The sequence below is a fragment of the Seriola aureovittata genome, chromosome 7 (genome assembly GCF_021018895.1).
Source record: "Seriola aureovittata isolate HTS-2021-v1 ecotype China chromosome 7, ASM2101889v1, whole genome shotgun sequence".
Taxonomy (NCBI): domain Eukaryota; kingdom Metazoa; phylum Chordata; class Actinopteri; order Carangiformes; family Carangidae; genus Seriola; species Seriola aureovittata.
This window is the reverse complement of record NC_079370.1, coordinates 1,462,338-1,488,548: the sequence shown is the minus strand read 5'-3', so window position 1 is coordinate 1,488,548 and position 26,211 is coordinate 1,462,338. Positions and strand designations below refer to the sequence as shown.

The following is a 26,211-nucleotide window of genomic DNA, read 5'->3' as shown; positions in this document are numbered from 1 at the left end:
CTTTAAAAAGTTTGGTCTGCTTGAACATGTTCACTTCTGTGTTGACTATTGTTTCATATAAAGGAATGAATCACTCTGTCAAAGCATTTATCAAGTGCACTACACATGAAATCATTAGTGTCATCTGCCCCAGAACAGAACTTCACTGATAATGAAATGTCATTTTCTTAAGATAAAGATCTAATGATGTCATTTCCTTCAGTCTTACATACTTTGAAATATTTCAAAAGAGTGATTTATGTTCCATGGAAGATGAACAGGTACAACAGGGGCAGCACAATAATGCACACTTGGACATGTACTCTCTAAAACAAACACTGTAATATTAATGTGTTGAACCAGCACATTTACAAACTGTACATACTTTAAATAATTTCATACTGTGAACCGTTCTCAAAATAGCCAGTGGCCTTGAAAATAGAATAAGAAAGATGATGATGACAGTTCTACAGATGAAATGGGGTCATTATGACTGAGGAGCTCAGACACAACTCACTCCCCGGTTACAGTGGCCGTTTTAAATAGCACAAGTTCAAACACACCTTCATCCCACTAATTGGTAATTGTTAAGGGCTGAAAGGCGGTCAACCAAAAAAAAAAAAAACGGCAGCAAGCCTGTGATTAAAAGACACTGTCCCACTCCTCTCTGATGTGCCAAGACAATAGACAATGAATATTTTATAAATCATCCATCTGGAAACCAATAAAACTGAGCTGTGGTAATGATGGTCCATCTTTGCTCCCTTCCACTCTCACTTAGCGCCTCCAGCAGCCTTCCTCTGTGATAGATTAGCTTCCTGTGTTACTTAGATGGAATTCATTGGCACAAAGTGCATTATGAGGCATATCAATGTCAAAATTGAGTTGCTCCTCATTAACAGCTTTTACCTGTATGTCTGGTAGACTGCAAGACGTTTCATAAAACAAGTGTTGTCGCTGAAAAAGAAAAACTGACCGTGTGTGTGTGTGTGTGTGTGTGCATATTCTTAAATCCTGCAGAGCCTGCACTGATGAGCTGCCACTCAAACTGTGCTCCCCAGACGAGCTGAATGGATTAACTTTACCCCTGGCCACATTAAAGTCAACATGCTACAGCAGGCGAGAAAGCCAGGCCTGGATAAACACAAATAAATACACATATGAAGGTCTAGCTGGTATGGCGCGTCTCGTGGAGAGGAACTATAGACGACTGCCATCTGTTAGCTTTGATGTTGCCAGTTTCTCCGGTTCACTCGTATCTGTGAACCTTGATCCAAACCTTGTAATTAGAATAAAGCAGAGGCTGTTACTGGGGTGAATTAAACACCTCTGTCTGAACCGCAGCTTTTCAAAGCTGGATCACATGAATCAAATGGTAATTCCACTTGTGCAAATAAGCAAAGTATAATCGGTTCTACTGAATCTCATATTGATGAATCTCTGTTCTGTGCCTTCAGAGAGATGGCGAACGTTCAGGGGCTCGATAGCAGCGTCGGGACTCACAGGCTTTTATCGTTCTTCCCTTTTAGCCATCTGACCCTCTCTTACCTGCTTTCTGTGTTTGAAGAATTCGCTCATACACCCCCTCAGAGTTCTCCAGGAGAGTCTTGCTGGTCTGGATCACCTGAAAGGAGACATGCATATTGTTCACATTTGCATTTATTTTCCACATCAGAAAAACTGGCACTCCACAATAAAGCAGCCGTCTGGTGGCCGGGTGTTTCTGTCCAGGGAGGGCTCTGAAGAACAAGCTGTTATTACAGGCATGGCAGTGGGCGAGGTCACTTCATTGCATTTTTGAAAGCCAAAATTAGACGGAAGAAGATACCAGCTATTGGGGTGTTTATTAAAAGTAACATAAAAAAAAAAAGAAGATTAGAGATTTATCTGCAGGACAAAAATATAGATGTCAATACTGATGCTTGGTGTAGAAAGCACCTGTTCAAGAGAAGAGGCAGATAACGAAGGTCATTTGATTACGATGGGAGTAACATGTGAGTCATTTCGAACCGTGTTATCTGTGAAATTGCAGCTTTGAAAGATGCTAAGTTTAGCTCCTCTGGTGTTATGCTCAGCCTTAATTGAGTGCACAAACTCTGCTGACCTGCAAACTGTTAAAGCTCTCATGGTGGCCGTTAAGGCAGACTCAAAGGCTTCGGGGATCCATTTGCATATTAAATGCAGAGACCGCATCCTCCCTGCACCGCCCCAAAAAGAAAAAAAGGCTCTGGTTTCGTTACAGAAGGACGACAGCAGAATGGTGTTTCAGGAAGTTAATGATGCATATGTAGCCTGTCACAGACAGAGGTAAATAAGCACTGAGTGAACAGAGTGCCTCACAGACCATCTGGATCTTCCTCTGATTATCTTAGTAAAGGCTTAATTGTCTCATCTAAAGGAGATGATATATACACAAAAGTTGCTCTGCTTTTTGATTTCAATTAGTGCCTGTTGGGCACTGGGGCCTGTGTGTATGCATCATTGTTGTAATTGACTTGTACATTCACTTGTACTCTCCCTAAGTGCCTTAAGTGCACCGCAAGGTCGTGTCACACAGCCAGGCTGCCCTGCTCTGCTGCCAACAGGGAAAGGAAGGATAGAAAAACACCATTTCAATCGAGCTCGGTGTAAGAAAGCCACCCCGTGAAAAAGAGCAGTGACCAACATCGTGCCCCTGACATCGATCTCTGGAGCACGCCAGCTCCGTGGCCGGACACCCAGAACAGTGCAAGAGCGAGTAGGGAGGGGAGTGCAGGGAGGTGTCAAGAGCAGCGTGTAGGCGAAGAACAGAAACTTCTTTTAGAGACAAAAGATTAACGAACATTCATCCAAGGCTTGAAACATTTGTTTTCTCAGACTTTTGCGTTTTTTCATCTATTTATTTATTTTGTTAAATACTTTTTGTATTATTTACTCATTAATTGGGATTTGTTTTGAGATGATTTTATTATATTGAGTAATTTTTTTATGCTGATGTTAAACACCTTCAATTGACATTGTATATGAAGTACTTGCTCACATCATTTATCTGTGTCATTCACCTCAATTCTCACTGTAGTTAATTTGCAGTCAAATCCACATACACCGTCCTGCTGCTGGGAATTCACTAGAACACCAAATGTGTATTAATCCTGTTCGAGTAGCATTTGATATAAGCTGCTGTGCACAAATTTCATCTTTTTTTTTTTTGGTAGAAATGAAACTATATTTTAGTGACCTGTTTTTGAAGATTAATGTCATCAGTGAGAACCAGTAGGTGTGGGGCTGAGTGTCACAGGCAGGTTCAGGTGGTCAGAATCAGACTAACATGGTGGTGGTTTTGTCTTTTCATTAAATTTGTTAAAAAATAAGATAAAGACCAGACTCATCCTGTAAGAGCACTGTGCTAGGAAAACTAATCAGCAACTCAGGCTTAAAGAGTAACGATTGTCTCTCATAAATTAGTTGTTGGTCTGTTGTTCCACTGAATAGTCATGAGATCTGACAGAATTTGGTTTTTGTACAATGAAATGTTAGGATTATCTCCCTTTGCATTACAGTGTCACAGTTTAGCTCTATAACTCATTTTAGGAGAATTCAGTCAGGAAATGAAGGAGTGCAGGGATTTTCTAAAGACAATATAAACATCCTGCCTCTTTTGAAGCGTGATTACATGGAGTCCATCCCCTGATATTGTGCACTTTCTGGGGGACAGAGAAAGTCTCACAAACCCATGTAGTGAATCACCATGTTGTGCTACAAGCAGTCATGACTAAGTGATTGTGGCTGTTTGTGTCACTCCGCAGCTGCAGTGGCGACACTTTGCGCTGTCTCACACGCTGTGATTACTTCCCTGATGGGTGAAGAAATTACCGTCTTGGTGGCAGATGCAGCATCTCAAATGTATTTAAAGGCACATTCTTAGGTAGGTGGGTGGACTGTGCCCCATTTGCACACTAACGACTGCCTCCTGTAAGTGGTATGTTTAGTTCTATTATTATTATTATTGTTACCCGCATTTAACAGACACAAATGCTCATTTATTTTTAAGGTGATTTTAGAAGATTGCATTTTTAAACACAATAGACCATAACTGTCAATTCAGATCTACTGAAAATGTGTAGATGAATAATAGTACATAGAACTGATTTACAGCACATCTATAATTCAGATCATTTTAAATACCACAAGAACATTGGGTTATTGTCAAGTAACGAAAGGACTAACACATGGCTTCTGAAGTTCATTTGGATCAGCATTTCAGAGAGTTTGTATTTTCACTATCAACTGTGCCCTGAGTTCATCTGTTGTGAACAAAAACAGAAATCAGACCATATTATCTAAGACCATCAGCTGGCATCGTGCAGAGTCTCTCCACCTTTTTTTCCAGCACATAAATGGGCAGGGATTGAGACCCAGATTCTATTTTTGCCAATTAGGAAGCGCAAAGCCTGGTTAGTCCCAGTGGTGGATTTTTGACACAGTGCCTGAATTTATGATTGTACTGTTCCATACATTATTTACAACTCTAAGTTTGCCTCTCCTCGTTTCGTTTCTGCCTCTGTACTTGTCAGCTCCCCTTCAGCTCTGCACCTTCCTGCTCCTCGTCTCCTCTGGCACTCTGCTGATGATCAAGGCCCGCAGCTTCACACCACTTAAGCCACTGCTCTTAATTTATTCGGCTTGGGTCCCCAAACACCCGTCATTTTCTCCCTTCTTCCCCTCCAACTCAATTTTCCTGGCGCTCTTTCCATCAGGGCCAATTACTTTGCCTTCCAGTCCCGAGTCTGTATAGAGCGGAGGGGTCACCTTAATCTCTCCGCGTCTGAATCTTTTCAGCATCATCCCCCGTTTCAGATCTTCATCTTTGAGTCTCGAGGGATGAAGCTTGGCTTAAAAATAACACAGCTGGGTCCAAAAAACACTTAATTGTGTCGTCGTTTCCCTTTTCATACCATTTCTCCATTTATCATTTATTTATTGTTTGGATAAGTTCAATTACATCTGAAATTTATATCAACTGTTGCCATGTGCCACTCAAATTGTCAGAGCATATAAGAAATATATCAAACAACATACTTAATATGATACTACCAACACCATATGTGCCCACACTAATATTTACCTTGAGGTATGATTTCCCTGTGTGCATACTGTAAATGTGTAACACAAACAGCTGGGCACAGACACTGTTGCTAAACTGAATATCTGATTATCTTACTGTGTTTAATAAATATTCTGGGGATATAATGCTACAAACAAAAAGGATGGAAATATCTGATAGTGGATGCAAACTTATTCAAAGTACTTCACTTGTGGCTCTACGTTTGCTAGTGGATTTTTGCAGGGGATCTCTGCCTTCTGTTTGAAATAATGGTGGAAGGTTGATTTGCTTGTGATGTGCTGAGAACCAGTGTAAGAGAGCAGAGTGTGTTAAGGATAATAGCATTGTCTGGGAATAGCCTCAATGGCATGTTGCATAACTTGTGAACATTGATTTTATTACTTAACAGAGCTCTGGCCCATTACCTAACCATCTCTGTGTGTCCCCATTAAGACCAGTAAAGCCAAGGTATTGATTTGATTGGAGTCAAAGCTAGTTTGCTTGGTTGGCTCTTGTGTTTCCCTTTGATCGGTGGAAGCATAGATGGATACTGCACATAGACAAACGGAAAGCACAACTACAAAAATCCCCAGTTAACTAAAGTTCATGTGTTGAGAAAAGGTTTTTTCCATGTGCACTGCTTCCTGCACCAGAACCACAAGAACAGACAGAAAACACAGTTTCCTCAAAGCAGCAGCAGATTAAATCATGTCTGGTTAATGTTTTGAATTCTTTGAAGTCGTACAAATTAATATAAAAAGCCCCTTTCAGATTTTACCCACACAGGTCAGTTATTTGTCTCTCCCCTCCATCTGCTTGTATCAGTTTTTCTTTGAAGTGTTATTACTGTGTAAACTCTTCCCGACTGACCATGTCATAGGTGGTGACGACTTTCTTTAGGACCTCTGGCAGCAGGCTTTGGGGCTCCAAGTTGGGGTACTGGTCAGAGAGGTTGAAAACCAGAATGGGGCTGTTGTCGGGTCCGGTCAGTCGAGGGGAAAGGGCCAAGATGCACTGCTTCAGGTTAGCCACCGCTGAAAGGCCGCACAGCTCTTTAAAGGACACTATGGCATTCTGCAGAGAGAGAGCAGAAAAGTTGCAGTAATGCTCACATGCAGTAAAGCTGGTTTATACCTACATGCCAGGCAAAACAAACATCTAATGATATAACCATCCATAAAAGTCTGAAGAGAGAGGAACTTAATATTCCATGTTGCTCAACTCTGACGTTGATTTACATAAAACATAACCACAACCCCACAGAGTAACAGGCTGTCAGAGGAAGTGGCTGGAAGCTTGCTCATTACCTGTGAGAAGTTTCATTTTGGCATTTGTTAGCCAAACTCAATCCCTCTAGACTGACAGCAGTATCACATGGAACACACACACACACACACACACACACACACACACACACACACACACACACACACACACATCCTAACCTTCCTGTGAAAGGCCAAATTTAAACCCTACATAAACAACCGGAGGGACAAACTGTGACAGGACAGGGAAGATGTGTTACAGTCTCAAGGCCAGTGGCTTGTTATCACACAATGACTGCAATGTAAACAGGGCTACCAAAATAAATCCTAATACAATGCCTGAAGAGAAATAACATGAGACCAACCACAGAGTGTTGTGACACTCCAGTACAGTATTTATCATAAAATGTAATATGTTCTGTTACATAGGATTCAAATGCGGGTAGAAGACCACAAATATGTGATAAATGTGAACACAGAAAAGAAATAAAGACCAGGGTCACACTGGATTCATTATCATTCATTGGTAGCCATTAAAAAATGTGAGTGTGATGGTGCCTGGTTAAAGGTCATGTTCATCACCATCATGATTATTTGTTACCTTTTCATTCCACTGTTAAAAGTTCTGAATATCAATTACGTGGATCTACCATTCAAACAGGGCTCTCACCATAATGTTCTTCAACTTGTCTCTCTGCATCTGTTTTGACTATTGCGCAACACATGAGGATCAGATCAAATGTGGTTCAGTCGAGCCTGGTGGTTTTGTGTTTCTCTTTCCAGAGCGGGAGCCTTTTTTTAGATGCTCAAGCTTCTTTGTAGTGAATCTGGTTATAATCATATATCTGTTATATTCTTGACTTGGGGGTATGTTTTCTTCAGTCTACTCTTTCAGAGAAAAACATTCTCATGCTGGAAGATGGAAGAAAAAGTAACACAGTCACCACATATACCAGTGATGATATTGTTGGCTCAGTAGCAAGGACACAAGCAAATCAAATAAGCCTTTAATGGAGTTTAACTTCTTACCTGCATGTTTTCTCTGAGGTCCGTCGCCTCTCTCAGTGGCAGCATGGCTGTTTTGAAGACATCATCCACAGCCTTGATCAATAGCACTCTCATGCTGGCATACTCTCGACTCCTCTTGCCCTTTCGTACAGACAGTCCCCTTTTGTGTGGCTTGCCGCCTCCTCTTCGATTGGTTATGGCCACGTGAACAAACAGCAAGGTGTGTGGCAGAACTTCCCCTGTCAGAGACTGTAGCGGTATATGGCGGAAACCCGGTTGGAGACACTCAAAGGGGATTGTATACTGGCCAATAAATTCATCCCCAATGTAGTCGTCATCTAGCACCACAAAGCGCACCATTGCAAGCTCTGGGAGATTTATCTGAAACTCAAAGCTCTCATCAAACAGAGGGTTATCCCCGTTCTGGTTGACTGTCTTAGTCCTTTGTTCGGCGCAATCGGCGGGAATGCCGTGTATTTCCACGTACACATAGGGGTCTACTACGTCTCCTTTGGCACCTGAGCCTTTGGGTTTGGGGAAGTTTTGTCCACTGATGATCTTGATGTGTAGGAGTTGTGGAGAAACACCAGGAACTGAATCTTTAGTGTTGGCACTAAAATACGAAACCTGCTCCCTCATGATGGCTGGACGCAGCACATAGCCACAGTTCCCATTCTGACGGAACCAGCCAATGTTTAGATCCATCATCAGGCCTGGAGTCTGGTAGTTCATTGCTACAATCTGGCAACCACACTTCCAGAAGTCTTGTGGATTCATGTTGCTGGAGTCAATCCGCATGGGGCTGGGGTAAACCCGTGCCAGGTACTTCTTGTTATAGTTAACAAAGTCGCCTGGGAAGTCACTGGCACAGCGACTGGCAAAGACCTCGTTGAAAGAGCAGAGCTCCCAGTGCTTTTGACTCTGGAAAGACGTTGGGAAGTCTCTGAACTCCACAGACTTACACAAGGTCACCAGGTCAGAGAGGTCCTTTGACAGCTGGAATTTCTTGGGTGCGATAGTCTGTTGTTCCGCAGACTCAATGCTCATCCTTTGAGACATCTCTGCCCCCTCGTCCTCGTCTGTCACCTCACCTTCTGAAGCAGTGCAGTTCGTGCTCAGTTTCTTACCCTTCAGCAGGATCTTTCCCTTCAGCTCAGAGGGGGAGGGGAGGTAGCAGTCCTCAGGTTTAGGAATATCTAGGTGAATTTTGTCTCCGAGGATCTTCTTCAGGTGCTGAAACATGACTCTCTGCTGCTTTAAGGAGCAATGGTTTTCTAAACACACTATCAGTGGAAACTCAGATGCAACAAAGGCGTACTTGTTGATGACATCAATGACGCTGCGGAAAACTATCTGTGACGTCATTGTGTGGCCAGTGTAAATAACAGGTTCGTTATCAGGCCCATCCCACACATCCAGCTCTACGCTGCGGCAGCCCATCTTGAGAGCACGGATATACCCTGTCACATCTGAGGGACCTCTGAACTGATCCTCTATCAGGTATGTATTGTGGGATGCATTGATGTAATAGTGGGACAAGGGCTGGTTCATGTCTTGGCATACTCTTTTGTGTTCTGGGTCAAATATGTGGCATTCTGGTGACATAAGATAGTTGGTGAAGCCATCGAGAGAAAGCCAGCCCTTGAGTTGGCCCTCTTTAGACGGTTCATATTTCTGAATGACCTCTAAGCTGGTGTCTTCACTTACTTGTGCCATACCCTGCTCCGCCTCCAGAAATATCATTAAGTCCTTGGTATCCAGAAATTCTTTGTTGCTGGAGAATTGAACAAAGAGAAAATAAATTTCTGGTCTGGTGCAAAGATCATGAAAGACCTCGATGAACTCGTCTTTTGTCACATCAGAACCCGCTTTGTCCTTAGCTTTGTGAAGCTCCTTGAACTTGAGTTCTATTTTCACATTTTTAAGTCCTGGGTTCAGCTTCTTGACTAGCTGCACAGCAGCACAAATTGTTATTTGTTTGCTGTTGTTACTGTCTGCCTCATCAAAAAGTTCACCTAGCCACGATGAGCGCATGTCATTCTGAGTGCTCTCTATCATATTTAACGTGTGTTTCCCATAGGAGATCAGGTACCTCAGCCCTGTTACCCATATGTTGGCTACATCTGCAGTGTTTGCCACCAAGTCCAGGGACTCATAGTTCTCCCCAAAGATGACTGAGAAAGCACAGTCCTCTGATATCTGATCATAGGTTCCATTGGTTCTAAAAGTGTCTGTGTTTTTCCCTGTCCGAACCTCTTTGATGGATTTTACATCAATTTTGGCCTTTTCTGATTCCTTCTTTGAGGGTTCCCATCTCAAAGACTGCATGTCGGCATCGAGCAGAAAGTAGCGGTGGTAAATGCGCGAATTGGACCTCACTTTCTTCAGCTCAGTGCCGTCCACCATGGCACTGATGCAGTCACTTGCACTGCTGATTTTCTTCTCAGTGGGCATGCTGCTGAATGATACAGTCTTCTTTCTTTCTTTACGCTGTCTTGAGCCATCCTGCACAGAAACAGAGGAACATTTTCCACAAATAAAAATCTTTCCACTGATATAAGAATAAATTATTATAATAAACAAATAACTACAACTTTTTTTTCTCTTTATGTTTTTAAGTAATATAAATGCACTTTAGAAGTTCTTACAGTTTGAAGATAGGGTTATGCTCAATGTTGCTTTGTTTCTCATCATTAAACAAATCAACCTAGTCTGTAAAGAATAAATGTTTGATGTCCGTTTTTGGTTATTTTCAATCTTTCACAGGTGAAAAGGGAAACATAAACCAACCTGATTCAAAAAAGAAAATACAGTTCTTTGTTAAGTACACACACATAACATTGTATTACACCAGATTCATATTCGTACATAGACCAGACAATGTGTTGCTTGTCAATACAGTGACAATTGTTTGTTTTAATCATTCCCTCAATCATTCCATCAACCATCCACCTTCTTAAAGCCGAAAACGAAACACAGGACAAACACAAATGCTAACCTCTATCCTGGTCACTGCAGCAGTAATATTGTTTGCCATATGCCTTCATTAATGGAACCAAATCTGTTTACAATACCTTTCTGCCTTCAGTGAAATACCCATTTCACAATATTTCAAGTTTGACAAATGTCAAAAGGATTCAGGTTTAAATATTGTTCCTTGAAGTTGTCACACTGGAAAGACCAAATTCCAGTAAATGCCTGTACCACAGAACAACACAGCATGCTGCCTGCTCTGATATACTGTCTTCATGTTTAGTCCTTCCTTCCTGGTCCCCCTTTGTTCCATTGGAGCATTTGCTGAACAGAATCACAGCAGCAACTTTGTTGGGTGACTTAAGGTACCTGTCACTGTATATTATGGAGATAGAACAGGGAATCTCCCTGAGGAAGTATCGCCCACACAAATCCAGTTAACTACAGCAGCCACATTTCTGACATTTTCAATGAACCCTGCTCTTTCCACTGCAGCAGGTTCCTTCAGCACAAGGACACCATTTTATATTTTAAATTATTCAAACTTATATCACAAATTTAACACCAGCCAAACCCAAACCATTGTTTATCATCATGTGACAGCGTATTGGTAACACTTAATACAAAAGGAATGCATCACTTTGTCAACAATAGGATGTTGCCAACTTAAAAATTCCTGACGCTGCACTCCAGTAGAAACCCTTGATCTTTATTTTCCTTTGGGGATAAATGAAATGCTCAAAACCTTCACAACCTCTTATGTAATCAAACTCAGATGCGCATAGCATGGACAAAGCCATAAAATGATTGCACTGGTTGCATGTATGATTTTCATGTCTGTAAATGGATAGATGAGCTTTCACACATCCATCGTAACAGTCACATCTTCTGCATTTTACTTTAACAAATTTAGTTTTGTAAATACTCTCAGCAGAAAAGGCTGGTTTTTGACCACACCAATTGAGATAGATGGCAGTGTAGCAGATCAGCTTTTAGAAATTGTTGAAGCTGTTTCATCATAATAACTTTTGTCCCGTCTGCTTACTGTCTCCTCTATGATCTTACACACTACCATGGCTTGGCAGTGGCTGTTAGAGGTACACAGGGATTGGCTGTGTTGTGCTACATCATGCACACACTTGTTTGCAATCTGACAATATGCAGTTACTGCAGCCTGCTGCTGACAGCATAGTGTAAGTCAGATTGTTTATTTGCACAATTAAGACACCATAGTAGATGACATACAATGATAAAACTAAATGGATATGTACAGAGGACAGAAGCCAAGGAGATGCAAACAAAGTCCTACCCAATGTGAAAACCATCTCAAATACAATCAAGTACAATAATAAACATCCTATCAAACAGATCCAGGAAAGCCTCAGTCTGCAACTCTGAACTTTTAAACCCAGCCAAATAATATTATGAAATGATTTTTTAAATCAATTAATCATTATAAATCCCATCTGTGTGCTGGAGTATTTCAAAACACAGATTGTGACACGTTTACTCTGATTGGATGAATTCTACACCTCTCTGTGAACCCTGCATGGCCCATGTCAAATAAACTCGAAACATACTAATCACATTCCTTTACACTGTCTGATGCTCAAAGGGAGTTCATTATATAAAAGGGGAGCTTAAAATCAAAATGCATGACTGCAGATAATCCTTATGATCTGGGCAAGAATGTGGACTAGACTATATATTACCCCTTTGTTACACAGTCACAGCTTACTGATGGTATGTGTCTGCTTCCTGCTGTACTGTAAGAGTTGCAATGCCAGCCATTCACCTCAGGATTTCCCTCTGCTTCCTTTACCAAAACTAGAAAACAATACTGCACTCACGCACACACACACACATCTCTGTTTTAGCATATGTTATTATTTCCTGAGAGGACTATTTCTTATGCAACAGTCCCTTTTCTGGCTCTGGTGGAAGGTGGAGGTGGCCAAGGGCGTTTTCTGTTGCAATAAGTACAGTTTTATTAGTTCTTATAAAGGTCCTTAAAAAGACATGATCACCATTATCAGATTGCCTATTTATAGTTTTATCAGATACTTCATCTCTGTTTCTTGGACTTCAATAATAATAACACAAAGTGATTCAAAAAACTTTGTTAACCAGGCCAAAGCACATCACCAAAACAAGTTAAACCTTAGAAGACCTTGATCTGTCCTCCAAAGAGTTAGAAAAAATTGAACTGATTACTTTAAAGGATTTCACCTGCACAATTTGATGGGGAGTGTATTTAAGTCCACAGCAGCATGTTTTGAAAAAAGTACATTTCATAAGCCAGAAAATTACAGCACCAGTGAGTACATCCTGTCACCGGTGTTGATCAACAACCTTATCCAGTCAGGAGTACACATACAAAAACTTACTGCCACGCCATGCTATTACTCATCACTTCTTTTAAATCTGTGAAACTGTAATTTTTTTTATACAATGCTAGGGGAATCGAGGTCACAGTCTGTGTTTCATTGTTAAAAGACTTTTTTTTGCATAGCTGTTGCTTAACAGTGCTCATTATCCTTTACTGAGCTCATTTCTCTTTTTAGTTATGTTCAGAGAAGAAACGCAGTGGTACATTTTGAAAGCAAGTCAGTGGAATATAAAAAGGGATATTAGATGTTTTCATGGGGTTCCATAATAAAGAGATAATGACAGGCCAATCCCGGTAGGCTCACCCTGATAAGGGAAATTACTTTTATGCCTTTACATACTGTTTAAATATATGTTTGGTGTGTTTTAGAGCATGTGTGATGAGTGAGTGAAGGAGAAAGAGAATGAGTCAGAGAGAGAAGCAAACACAGCAAGAGATGATGAGAAAGCAAGATGGAGAGAGTATGACTAAGTGAGAGTATATCCAACTGCTCACAGATCCCATAGGAATCTGAATCCCCTAATGGGCTGAATCTTGCTTTTTTTTTTCTGGCTCAGTGAGCAATTATGAACTGCCTGTACAACCGAGGACATCACAGGGGACCCATTACTCTCTGCTCCACTGTTCTACCTACATCCCCAACAACAAGCAATGTGAATCACCTGAATCACATCACAGCACAAAGCAACTTTTACCAGGATTGGTTTTGGTTCACAATAATGTTAATTAAGTCAATCAAAGGAATTTCATCTGAATACAAACGGAACACTGTGACCAGACTGGTCCAAATGTGTCTCTTTTATTAGCCTAATATATGTCTCTGGTTTCCATTGTGCGCCGGCTGCTAGTGATGTTCATGAGCTGACTTATTCAATAATCAGTTAGTCAGTATTGTTTATCACTGCATGTAATATCAGCATTTTAAAGTCACAAGACATGTTGATATGCTGCAGACTTTCTACATCATGTGGTTTAATGTAGACTGTTAGTCCTCAGATTAAGAGTCATGATTGAGCCATGGCTGTATTAACGTTTTCAACTACCTACCAAGCAAAGTAAAGTGGGGGGACGTGTTGCTGTACGATACCCAACAAATTAAAGTTAAAACATACCACAAGGTGCCACAGTATGTGATCTAACTGATTTAAGCTCAAAGTTACGTTTTTGGAACAGCAAAAAAAAAAAAATCCTTATTTATTTAAAAAAGAAAAGCTAAATTGTGGCTCATTGGTGACTGAATCATAATCCCAGTACTGACATTATTAGTTACAAAATTCAGTGTTAAGTATGAAAATCAATTTAATTCATTCAGTCAATCACAACAGACTTTAGTTTTTAGCGCCATATATGTAAGTTGGATTGGTGCACGTCCAGTTTTTTCTAAGCAGACTACAAGAAAACAAAGGTAATATATACAGTACTGCTCAATCCATAATAGTATGCACATGAGGGAACATTACAACAAAGCTCAATCACTTTGAGTATTTTATGCCTAAATCCCATGTTCTCTATGAGTTGACTATTAGAGATGCATGATTAATGAATAAAAAATTGCACTTTTGAGTCATATACATAACCATGTGCAATCCCATTTGTTCATGATAGCTATTGCATTGCTTAACAATTAGCATGGAGATCTCTTGTGTTACCAACTCCTGAAAATTTCTTTCCAAGCTGCCTTGTTAAATAAGAAGACTGTGTTAACACCACCTGATAGGTTCAACAGGCAGAGGAGGCTGAGATGAAAACAAATATAAAGTGTGAAAGAGAGTTGGGAGAGTAACACGGTGACAGAAAACGCTTAGGAGGAACAACGAAAACTAGAACAAATGAGTCACAAGGAAACCTCACTGTTGACAGTAAGGAAGAGGAAATAGCACACACTGCAACCATTTTAACACCATCAATTCATACAACCAGAAAGATCTCACAAAATACAATACGATGAAGCCATCAAGGCCAAGAAAAACACCAACATATCCCTTTCACCTGCAGTTCAACTTTTTAAATCCACATTAAATTAACTTTACACCTTAAATTTATTGGGATATATTTTCTTTTCTCATAAATGCACCGTTCTCTCTTAGTTAATACCTTTTAAGTGAAAATAAAATTATTTTAATTAAGACAATGTCATTTTTTACTGCACATTAAAGTTATTATGTGTTCAATGTTTAATATTGTAACACAAGATAAACACTCTTCTAGTCAAGAGCCTGTTGTTTGATTAAAATAGCATGTGGAGACTTTTTGTTCTCCAGGTGCACTGCAGTCAAATCCCACAGGAGTTTGAACCTGGTGAAGGCCCAGCTGCTGCTGTTCTGTACCATATGATATCAGTTGTTGGTCAAATGAAGTGTGAAGGAGGTGACTACCATGGGAGTAACTTTTAAAGCTTTACCATTTCCTGAACAAACATTATGAGGGTAGCATATCTGGTTCTAGAACACTGCGGTTGTGACTAGAAGTTATCAGTCACCAGAGCTCAACACAAGCTGACACCAAAGCAGGGGCCTCAATGTAAATGCATTCTCTTCACTTTATGACTTTATATTGTTTAGTCTGATCTATTATTTTAATTCTGTATGCATTTGTTCATTATCATCTTGAATATCTGTCAAAGAAAATATGTCTTAACAGTATTCAGACCATGCATTTGTAAATTTGAGGGGTTTTTGTTGATGTAATGTAACTGACAAATTGACTTGGTTATTTTGGTTGTGCAGCTGAACCAAAAGAAAAGCACTCTTCAGTCATTGGATTGTCTGACCTCTTAAAACCAAATGCTCTCTTGCATAATGCTGCTGGGTGGATATACACAAGTGACAAGAGCACGTAACAAAATTAGCACAAGCAGTTGAAAGAGACCACAAACTTTTGAAATGTGTTGTCCACATGCTCGAGAAAAGTCCCATTTCTCAGCATGAATAACGCTTTCCCAAAGCTAGAAACCAAGGACTTTGCTGACACTAGAAAATGTTCCCTCAAAAGTTATACTCAAATGTGCTCTCTATGGCAGTATTTCAGTTCTGAAAAAGGAAAATATACTATTAACCGGAGAAAAAAAATAGCCTTAGGTGTTCTCAGTTAATTGTTCACCACCATTTTTCTCCAAACTGTGGAGCAGTTCCAGGTTCTACATCAGCTCTTAGTTTTTTGGCTCTAGGCTTTGGGAGAAAGCTTCTCATGTTCTCAAATATTGATTGAGCCATTAACCACAGTTACAATAAATTAATTTGTTAATTCAGTAAAGTTATTAAGTGCCTTTACACAGTTTTGATGCTTTATTAAGTTGCACACTAAGCTCTATGTCTACAGGAGCTGACTGAATACCTTCTGACCCCAAAGCCTATGCATGTCATTAATTCAATTTATATGACGTTTTCACAAAAAGCCCATAGGCTCTGGATGAGTGGTAGTTGCTACTAAGATGCTGATGAAACATCACCCTGTGAACACCATCACTGATCTCTCGCCTGCAGATATTAGCTATATGAAAAAAATAATAGACCTCCTCTTCTATCACTGTACCAAGTAGGATAACCAGATCCCAAAAAACCAAATGTGGGCCAAAGAGTACGTTCGTGTGAGACAATGTCGGACAGCTCTAAAATTCCGATTTATAATGTCTATCTAACTTAAAAAAGTAAACATACACAATCAACTAGCAGGTCACAGGTTAGGCGTTTAGAAGGTGCAGGATTTCACAAATACATTTTATTTGAATGCAACTTTCCTAACGTCTTCTCTGGGTAAGTAGAGTCAGCATAAAAGGAAGCTCAAGTTTCACAGTTCTTATGGTCTTATGCAATAGTCTGCTTGCACTCATGTATTCCTTTTCTCTTTTCTCCCAAAGAAGTCTCCATAGAGGCAGGTGCAAGCACATCTATAACTATGGGCACTGCTTCTGCACAATCACATGACATTTTCACTAGCTTACCACCACAGTCTGCTGGCCTGTATGATTAGCATTGCTGCACAGCGTGGTCAACGCTAGTAATTTCAACTGCTGTTACCTTATCTGCCTGGCAGTCACCTATGGGTTTCAGTAGCAATGCATCCATAGATTGGCACATCTCTTTTCTTTTGAGACTCACATGTACTGTGTTGCTTCACATTGTATTCTGCCCCGTGTGAAATTGAAAAATAACTCAAAAAAAAAATACTGACAACTGACTTCCACTAGCTTCACCCAGTTATAAGTAGCTTCCCACTCTTTGTTGTGACTCGCATTTTTCCCCGTTGGGCGTAGTGTAGACAGCAAAGACAGTGACAGTTTAACCTGTACTTGACCCATGTGTGTGCAGTTTGACATCACACACAGCCTCATGATGACAGCCTTCCCAGTTTTCTTCACAGCCATTGGATAAAAGCCGGATGTTAGAAAGGATTTAGACATTTTTATGGCGGCTGCGAATAAAATATTTAACAGGACCTTGAGAAAAATGTCAACCAGCAAGCCAAGCAAAATGGCATTGCCAGTTAACACTTACCAGTGGCATTTCTCATTTCACAAGGAGCACACTTCCCAATCATACGAAAGCTCTCTGCATACAATGCAAACACCATATGTAATCTTCCCCCAGGACCAGTGTGGGGTTACGACTGACTAACGACTGACCCCACACTACTGAGGCAAAGCCAAATGTCCTATTGGAGATGGCAACAGTGATGGTTAATTTGTTTTTAAACTAAATTCCCTGTTACCACAAAAAGAAACCTATACCTGTCCTGTATTCAGTATAATTTATCTCTGACAAAATTCTCTTTTTTCTGTGAAGTCGTAAGGACATAAGACAATTACATTTTTGAAAATTAACTCTCAGAACTCATCTGCTGAAAGAGAGACCGACCTGATGGAAAGTTGGCGAGCATGTGATTCCAGTTCAGTTTTGCAGTCAACCTTTAAGTGTTAAGCCTGGGTGTCAGACCTTTCCAGACCTTTGGGTTAAACAACTACAAAAAAACATCAACCTGTGACTAATGCTTCTATAGCGTTATCAGGGTGCAGCTGTTATGTGGACCCTTATTAGTGTGGGTGAGACTCAAACTTTCAAAACACAGAATCGGGGTACGAAACAGCTGTTACCTACCAGCTGAATATAGCTATAGCACTGAAACAAAGGTAATTTGCCTCAAACAGCTAGATTCTACATTTTTACTTAAGGTGTAATATTTGCAAATTGGTGTAAGCACATTAAAGCAGCATTATCTCAAATTGAGCCATAACAAACATAGCTTGAAATGCTGATTATCCATTTATTGATGAGTACTGTAATGTAACAGTGCATACCCTGTCATTTTTCAATCACATCAGACCTCAAACCATTTATTCTGATCAGACCTCAACTGGAAAATGGTCGAGCAAAACTGTCATGTCACAGTTCAGAATAACAAAAAAGAGAGAGAGAGAGAGAGAGAGAGAGAGAGAGGCATCAGCACAGCCTCAGCATCCAAAGATGAGACGGTTTGAGAACACTGACTGGCTTCAAATGCTCTGCCTGCACTATGAGTAAAATTAACACAGTCTATTAGCTGCCAATTTCATAAGATTTCCACAGCCAACATTGTCAATATTACAACAACAGCTTAACTGATTCATCCGAGAAGGCTGAACAGTTATGCAAGACAGAGTTAAGGCACAGGGAATAACAAATACCTGGTCAATTTAATTTCAATCCAGTCGACACAGAATATTTCCTCAAGGACTTAAACACAGTTAATATCAGAGTGTTTTAAAAACAATGTTAATATCATTTTATCATTAGCTTTGTTCAACATGCCAATCACTGATTATATGGCCCACACTGTGGAACAAAGGGCCGACAGAATAGCTGTTACATGTTAACATGTTCCTTGCAAACAGAAGTAGACTTTGGCAGGGCTTCGGTTTGCGATCACCTCAAACAGAGCTTTCCAGTTCATTGAGTCAACACCAACAAGTTTGTCGATGAGATCAAATTACAGTGAGGGAGGCCTCGCTGTAAACAGTGTTGGAAATAATATAAACACTAAGATTTTCTCATAGTTGACAATTATATGGATAGGCTCATTAAATATTTAAATATTTAGTGCGCAAGAAATGGCAGTTGGTAATTTAAGCACCAATAAGACAAGGGAGAGTGAAGAGCTTGTCGGCAGTAGGGCAGCAACTAACAATCGCTTTCCCAATGGAATAATCTGAGTTATTTTTTATTTGATGACTTGATAAACACTTTGATCTATGAAACATGAAAAAAATTAAAAATAACCACCACAATTCCTAGAATGCAAGCTAATGTCACCACAGATCTTGTTTTGTCTGCCCAACAGTCTAAACTCGGAGATATACAGTTTATTATAATGCTGAGACAAGGAAAAGTAGCAATTTGTCACATTTGATTTTTTTTTCCATTTTTGCTTGAAAAAGTGCCTCAAAAACCACCAAATTGTTGTAGCTCTAGTCCACAGCAATTACCACGAAGTAGACAATATCAACATACTTATAGTGTGGATTATGTTAATTATGCATCAGCACTTCAGAACAGCTAAACCCTGTTAAAACCCTAAACATACATTCTAGGAGTGACAGTCAGCCTTGCATTTTCTCTCAAGAGGCTTATTAGATGTCTTTTATTGACATCTGAGTCACAGCCTTGAATCTGGGATTTTAATATGTGACAGTGGCGTAGAAACATAATTATTTATGATTTAACTCCATGTTAAATGTTTAAATACGTACTCTCCTTCCTGTGCTTCATTTATGATTACAGTAAAATATTAACGCAACTCATTATAAGGGCGTAGAACCACTTCTACCATTAATGTGGCAGAACTGTAATCACTGCCGAGTCATTTGAGCTATCCTTGAAATAACTGGGTGAGGCAAGCAGCACTTGTGTAAATCAGTGACACCTGAGCTGATGAATGAATAGGCAATGATTCAAGTAAGGGACTGAGTACTGCTGTAAGTCGCCTTGAACACATAGCAACTGTGAGACAGCAGCAGGACCCTGTATCAAGGATGGCTGTCGAAAGATCTTAAATAAATTGCCCCATCAACTGCCATCGGCATTGGTTTGGGCAACAGGATTGCACTTAAGCGTGCAAGCTACATTGCTCAAATATATATTCAGCAAGTCCCTCTCTGAAGTTAAAAGCACAAGTGGAGTTTGTGTTAAATAACAATCTGTTCTTGGCAGATTTAGGTTAAATGATGGTGGGAAAGTCATAACACTTAAGTGTTGGTTTCTAGAATGACGCAATGAATAATTAATTTGACAATGCTAGGCAATATCAACAACATTTGCATCACCACCTTCCTAATGGAAAATGTTATGCCACCCACTTTGAGAAAAGACACTGTGCAGTTGACCTTTTTTTTCTACTTAAAGTGAATTTATTGAACATATTCACAGTGTGAATATCACAAAGCTAGCTTTATTGCCTAAGGCTACATCAACGGTCATTTCAAGCGAAATTACTTTTCCCCAGTTAATTTCCCTTGCCTCTTTTCAGTCCCACAAAATAGGACAATTAATGCCTGTACATTTACACATTCCAGTGACGTACTTACATGGGCCAATGTATTGCATATACATACATACACATACACAACATTAGCACTAACCTTGCAGAGCACAAAATACTTGATATGCAGTGGAAATACTGAGAGCATCCTTTTACTTAAAGTGACAGGATATTATTTTATAACTACAACACTTTGGCTCAAGGAAAGCACTGCTAAAACACTCACACATCAATATACACTCACTGAAGACCTGTACACCTGCATATTCATGCAATTATCCAATCAGCCAATCATGTGGCAGTAGTGCAATCCCTAAAATCCTGCAGATAGATGTCAGATGCTTCAGTAAATGTTCACATCAAACATCAGAATGGGGAAAAATGTGATCTCAGTGACCGTGATCGTGGTATGAGCGTTGGTACCAGACAGGCTGGTTTGAGTATTTCTGAAACTGCTGATTTTCACTCACAATGGTCTCAGAATGGAGCCAAAAACAAAAGCATCCAGTGAGCGACAGTTTCGCAGGCAGAAATGCCTTGTTGATGAGAGAGGTCAGAGGAGAATGGCCAGAGTAGTCAAGCTGCCAGACAGGCTATGGTAACTCAGATAACCACTCTTTTCAACTGTGGTGAGCAGAAAAACATCACATGTCTACCCTAGACTGGCTGCAGTGGGCACAGGTTCACCTAAACTGGAGAGTTGATGGCTGAAAAAAACGCAGTCTGATCTGATGAATCTGGATTTCTGCTGAGGCAGCAGATGGTAGGGTCAGAATCTGGCATCAACAGCATGAATCCATGGACCCAACCTGCCTTGTGTTGTTAACAAGTGGGGTGGGGCATGTTTTCTTGGCACACTTTGAGCCCCTTAATACCAATCAATCATGGTTTATATGTCACAAACTATCTGAGTATTGTTGCTGACCATCTGCCTTCAATAGATAATAAACCATGTCACAAATCAGAGGTCAACCCCCCCACTCACCAGATCTGAATCCAATATAACACCTTTGAGATGTGGTAGAACAGGAGATTAGAAGCATGAATGTGAAGCTGACAAATCTGCAGAAATGATGTGATGCAGTCATGTCAACATGGAGCAGAATCTCAAAGGAATCCTTCCAAAATCTCGTGGAATCCAGTATTAGTATGGTGTTCGTAAGAAAGTGCTCAGTGATTGTAAATACCATGTAGTCAAAGGGAATCTACAACCTAACAATGACTTTCAACTCTGCCAAGACTTATAACTATGTGAAACCAGTTTTAAAATCATTATTGTCAAATGTAAAGGTAGGTATGTAATGTGCGTAGCAAAGATGCACTGTCATCTTGCACAGAACTGAAAGACTTTTTGGGTGAACCGCAACAGCGGGGCACACCCTGAAAACACAAATGTCTGTCACTGATTGACTGACTGAGTGATAAAATTACACCATTGGTAGTCCAGCCAAGTGTTGGAGTTTCCCCATTGCTCTTTCAAGATGAATTAGCACAAACAGTTTCTATTACGTCACCAGGAAGCATTCACAGACAGCGTTGCCAACTCTCCTCATCGCTAGTACAACATTTCACCTTTAAGCATGTTTAAGAGATGAATTCAAAGGGGAATCTATTTAACTCAGACTTGTTTAGACTCATGGCACTGTCTGCTGGTCCAACATAATTATTGCCATATTGTTTTCCCTTTTAACAGGGTTATATCACAAGCTAAGATTGTTTTCTTCTCCTACCAGAGCTGCGAAATAAGTGTTATTTACAAAGCAATGGAAATATCCTCTTCACCTACCTTGAAGATGATCTGAGATGAGAAGTGAGGTGGGAAGAAAAGTGTAGCCATGGGTCATTATTTCTCCTGCCACTGGCCACCCACACACAACATGGTTATAATTCCTGGTGAAGGCCTGGTTTAAAATGGACTAGTAAACACCTAAGCCATCACTTAAGCTACGCATAAATGCTTTAATATCACATAGTCGCTGTGTAACCTAAACATACAACACTATATCTTTAATACAGCACTTACACATTTGATGAGTTGAGAACGTGAAAAGTTATAATTCAAACTACAAAACACTCAAAAGTGTAGATACCCCTGGTAAAGCTGCACAAATCTCTAAATGTGGTGCGTTAATATCAGAACAAAGGCGATGTCCACTTATGGAGTAGATGTGCAGCAGTTCATGAGAAAATTTGAAAAAAAAAAAAAAAAAACATACCACACACTCATCATTTAATTTTCAAGCCTATAAACTATTCTACAAACTAAAAAAAACTTCCTTAGAGAAAAGAAAAGTTTTCGTTTCCATTTTACAGTAATTCATATGCTCAGCATTGTCCAGAAAAGTCTGTTGCTCTTCCCAAAAGAGAGCTTCTGTGTTTCATTTGGGGGCGACATGGAGGCAGTGTATTTGTACAAAAACAATAGCTTCAAATATACTGAGCATACAAATTAAAAGCTAGGGAGTTTAGAGAAGCTTCTGTGGACATATTTGTGCTTGAAAATGTGCCACCATTGAAAAGATAAGTGGGACGGTAAGTGCAGATTTTGGGTGGAGTATCAATTTAAGTTCAGCATTCAGAAACCACTGAATTAAAAGTGCCACAAAGATGTTATTTTGTCAGCCAACAACTGTAGGTTTCAGGTTTTCAGACTTTGCACATGCAATTTTGGAAGAAAGGTCTCAAGCTTGAACCCTCTCACCACAAACATGCATTAACACCCACACCACCAAATATGTTCTACAAAAGTCAGCCTGTTGTTAAGCGCAAAGTATTACAGCTGTTACTATGAGAATGTGGTCGGTGTTCTTCCGACCACATCCTCCCATCACTTGAGAAACTGTTTAACAAGAACTGAGGGCTCGGACTGGCAGTGTGAAACAGGCTGCCTTGTTAACACTGGTCCAACCCTTTACAACTAAACTCTCAGGACAATATTTGATCAGTCATAGCTGTCAGAAGCAAAAACAACTGCCTTCACCAAAAATATTGGCATGCAGACAAGAGCGCGGCTTGCTGAATATTTGATTTGCATGATAGCCTTCAGATGGGAAGCTTCACACAAGCAGAAAATGAGTGATGACATCATATTTTCACTTTCTCTATCCAAATCCACTTATGCTTACAATTTTCACATCACTTTTTAAAAAGTATCAGTGAAATCCAAATCACTTTCAAATCACGTCAGTCAATTCAGAATAGAAATTCTTACTTAATGGTTTATTGGTGCACTGGTTGCATTCATTTATGATACACAAAAAAGTTTCAAGCTGTGAAATATGAAGGATATTTTTTTCCAATCTTGACTACGAACTTCACTTCCTGCATCACCCCGCACCTTGGTAAGAGTCCATGTTCTCTTAATATTAACTTAACGTGCCATTCATTTTGGCTCCAACTTATCAGAAGTCATCATCTCTGCTGTGTGACTCACTGGATGTGTATCCATCTGTGTGCTGTGTTGCTAAGCAAACGCCACAAAAATCATTTCATAAGTGACCCTTTATGTATTTCATATGCCCCGTCATGAAGGCTTTTATTATATTGTCTGATGTGTCTGATATGGTAGTTATTGAACTTAGGTCACTGAGCATGATTTCTTGTATGCATGGATGCCCTGGCACTGGACCACCACGTGTAAACCTCTGGAACGGTTGACTAAACTGGACAGGAACAGCAATGGGTGGTTTTCAAATGAACATGTTACATAAAGAGGCCTTCCTCTGGCATCTCTGCAACAACAAGTTTTGAGTTGAATCCAAAATGCATTCAAAAAAATCTACTGCTGATCAAGTAATATGCATGTTTCAACAGAGCCTGTAGCTCACAGGAATGGACATCACACACCGAAAAACAAATAAATAAATAAAATAACACTCAACAGGCCTGGGAACTGAGACAGGTCCTTGTGTAGTTAGAAATTACTTGGAACTTAACAAGGCAGAGGTGTCAATATCACCCCCCATCAATCTCCAGGCAGAGGGCACATCAAAGTTCAACATGCACAATGTGCCAAAAATGTGTTGCCTGCAAAACCTCAGTGAAAAGGTGAGCTGCTGAACCCAGTCCTCTGCAGGAGACTGTACCCACCGCAGGGAAACCTCACTGAGGTATCAAATCATATACCTAATTATGGTATTGATTTTTGCACATGATAATAAACGATTAAGCCACCAAATTCACTCAAATGCATGAGACACTGTCATTTGAAAATTGCTTCTCAACAACTCCTTACACTAGCTCATGCATTTTAAATCTAGCTGGCTCTAGAGGGAATTAAATCCCTGACTTTGCTGATTTACTGACCTCTAAAAGCCAGAGGAATACATTTATGACATCTCTTTCAAGAACCATTTGGGGTCCATGCTATGATAAATGTTCTGTAGGCATAGAGTACAGTTAATAATAACAATAATGACAGTCTTATGACTGACATTATTATGACAACTACGCCCATACTGAGGAGACAAGTAAACTAAAGTGCACAGCTTAAGGCTGAAAATCACAATCACTATACATATACATATATATATATATATATATATATATATATATATATATAAGAGAGACCAAAGAGTTTAGAGATATTAATCACTTAAAGTATGTTTGGTTTTTTTTGCATATATTCTTCTGAAATACATACAACAACAGCATCCAAAGATCAGCACCTGGAACAGGGCAACACAACATGAGTGTTTAGTGCAGGATTTCCTCTGACCACCTTTCTTCTAAAGCAATATGAGATATTGCATTGTGTTACTCACTACTAGATTCATATTCAGCTGATAGTGTACAACACCTAAACAATGTTGAGGCAAACTCTCATTAATCTGTGCATATATGAGGTCAACATACAAAAACATTCAGTGGCAATGCTTAATTTTTTCCCTTCTGGAAACAAAGATCATCTCATTTTATCCAGCCTCTACAGGCATACACATTAGCCAGATTATTGAGATTCAAGAATAAGGCGAAGCTGTGCTGTTCAAATTCTATGAATAATATTGAGAGCAAGTACAGGATGTGCTACTGGAGATCCATTTACTGGCCTAGATTGTGATTACCACCTATTTCATTGAAAATATGAAGCACACTCATAGGCAAGGTTACTGAAAAGCTGGCAAACGATGCACTCAAAAGGGGCTATTAAAACGAGAGCAGGGCTTTGCATTGTAACTTCCAACACTATGTTCATTGTAGGTGTGCAGGCTAGCTCACAGGAATGAATGGCATAACACGGACACTTTAACTTCCAGGCTTACCTTGATAATGCTGCTCCTGCGTGGTATTTCATTTTTGCCATCCACTCCGACAGAGGTGTTGGCGGTTTCCACCCCGGCTTGGCTGCCAGGTGCGACGACGGATCCTGAGCCGACCATATTTTCTGATATCCCACAGTCTCCATTCAAGACCGACACTTCGCAATGCGTCTTGCCAGCTGCCTCGTCGCTGGGCACGGCCGTATCCTCAAGATTCAATGGAGGAAGGCTTCCGTCCTTCCCAAACTCCGCCATAGGCACTTGGAGCACACACACACTCACACACACACTCTCTCTCTCTCTCACACACACACACACACACACAAGCTGGCAAAGCTGCTGGGTAGCAAAGCCTTTATGTGTCAGCTTTACTCCAATTTCCTGACTGGCCTATTGCCTCGTTGTAACATTTGCCCGAAATTCTGCCATATCATCTCTCGGTGCACATATCTGTCAGGTTACTACAGACAGAGGGGCTTGCTCCGTGCATTGTGCTCTGTGAATAGAAAAACCACAGCGATTAGCATAATTAGGCAACATGACATTACGTTACAACAGCAGTAACGTTTAACCTGAAACGGCTATTTAGCGTCATACCGCCACGAGAAAAAAGCAGGTATGAAGCTCAAGTGATCAGTACTAAAAAAATTTGGTTTGCACCGAAAGCGGATGTTAACTTACAATCAGTGAATACTGTCATTGTAAATGCAGCATGATAAGAGGCACGCAACCAACATGCTTCCCTAT

General features: G+C 40.2%; 1 protein-coding gene across 1 annotated transcript in view; it reads right to left on the bottom strand.

Moving 5' to 3' along the window:
• Nucleotides 1-25,956, bottom strand: part of LOC130172036 (inactive phospholipase C-like protein 2) — a 36,684-nt gene extending 10,728 nt beyond the window's left edge. The window contains exons 1-4 of the mRNA XM_056380441.1: nt 25,468-25,956; nt 7,357-9,840; nt 5,933-6,136; nt 1,528-1,603 (exon numbers count right to left, since the gene is read on the bottom strand). Of these exons, the coding sequence (XP_056236416.1) occupies nt 1,528-1,603; nt 5,933-6,136; nt 7,357-9,840; nt 25,468-25,719 (3,016 nt within the window). The 5' untranslated portion in view covers nt 25,720-25,956. The remainder of the gene's footprint in view (nt 1-1,527; nt 1,604-5,932; nt 6,137-7,356; nt 9,841-25,467) is intronic.
• Nucleotides 25,957-26,211: the final 255 nt, after the last annotated feature.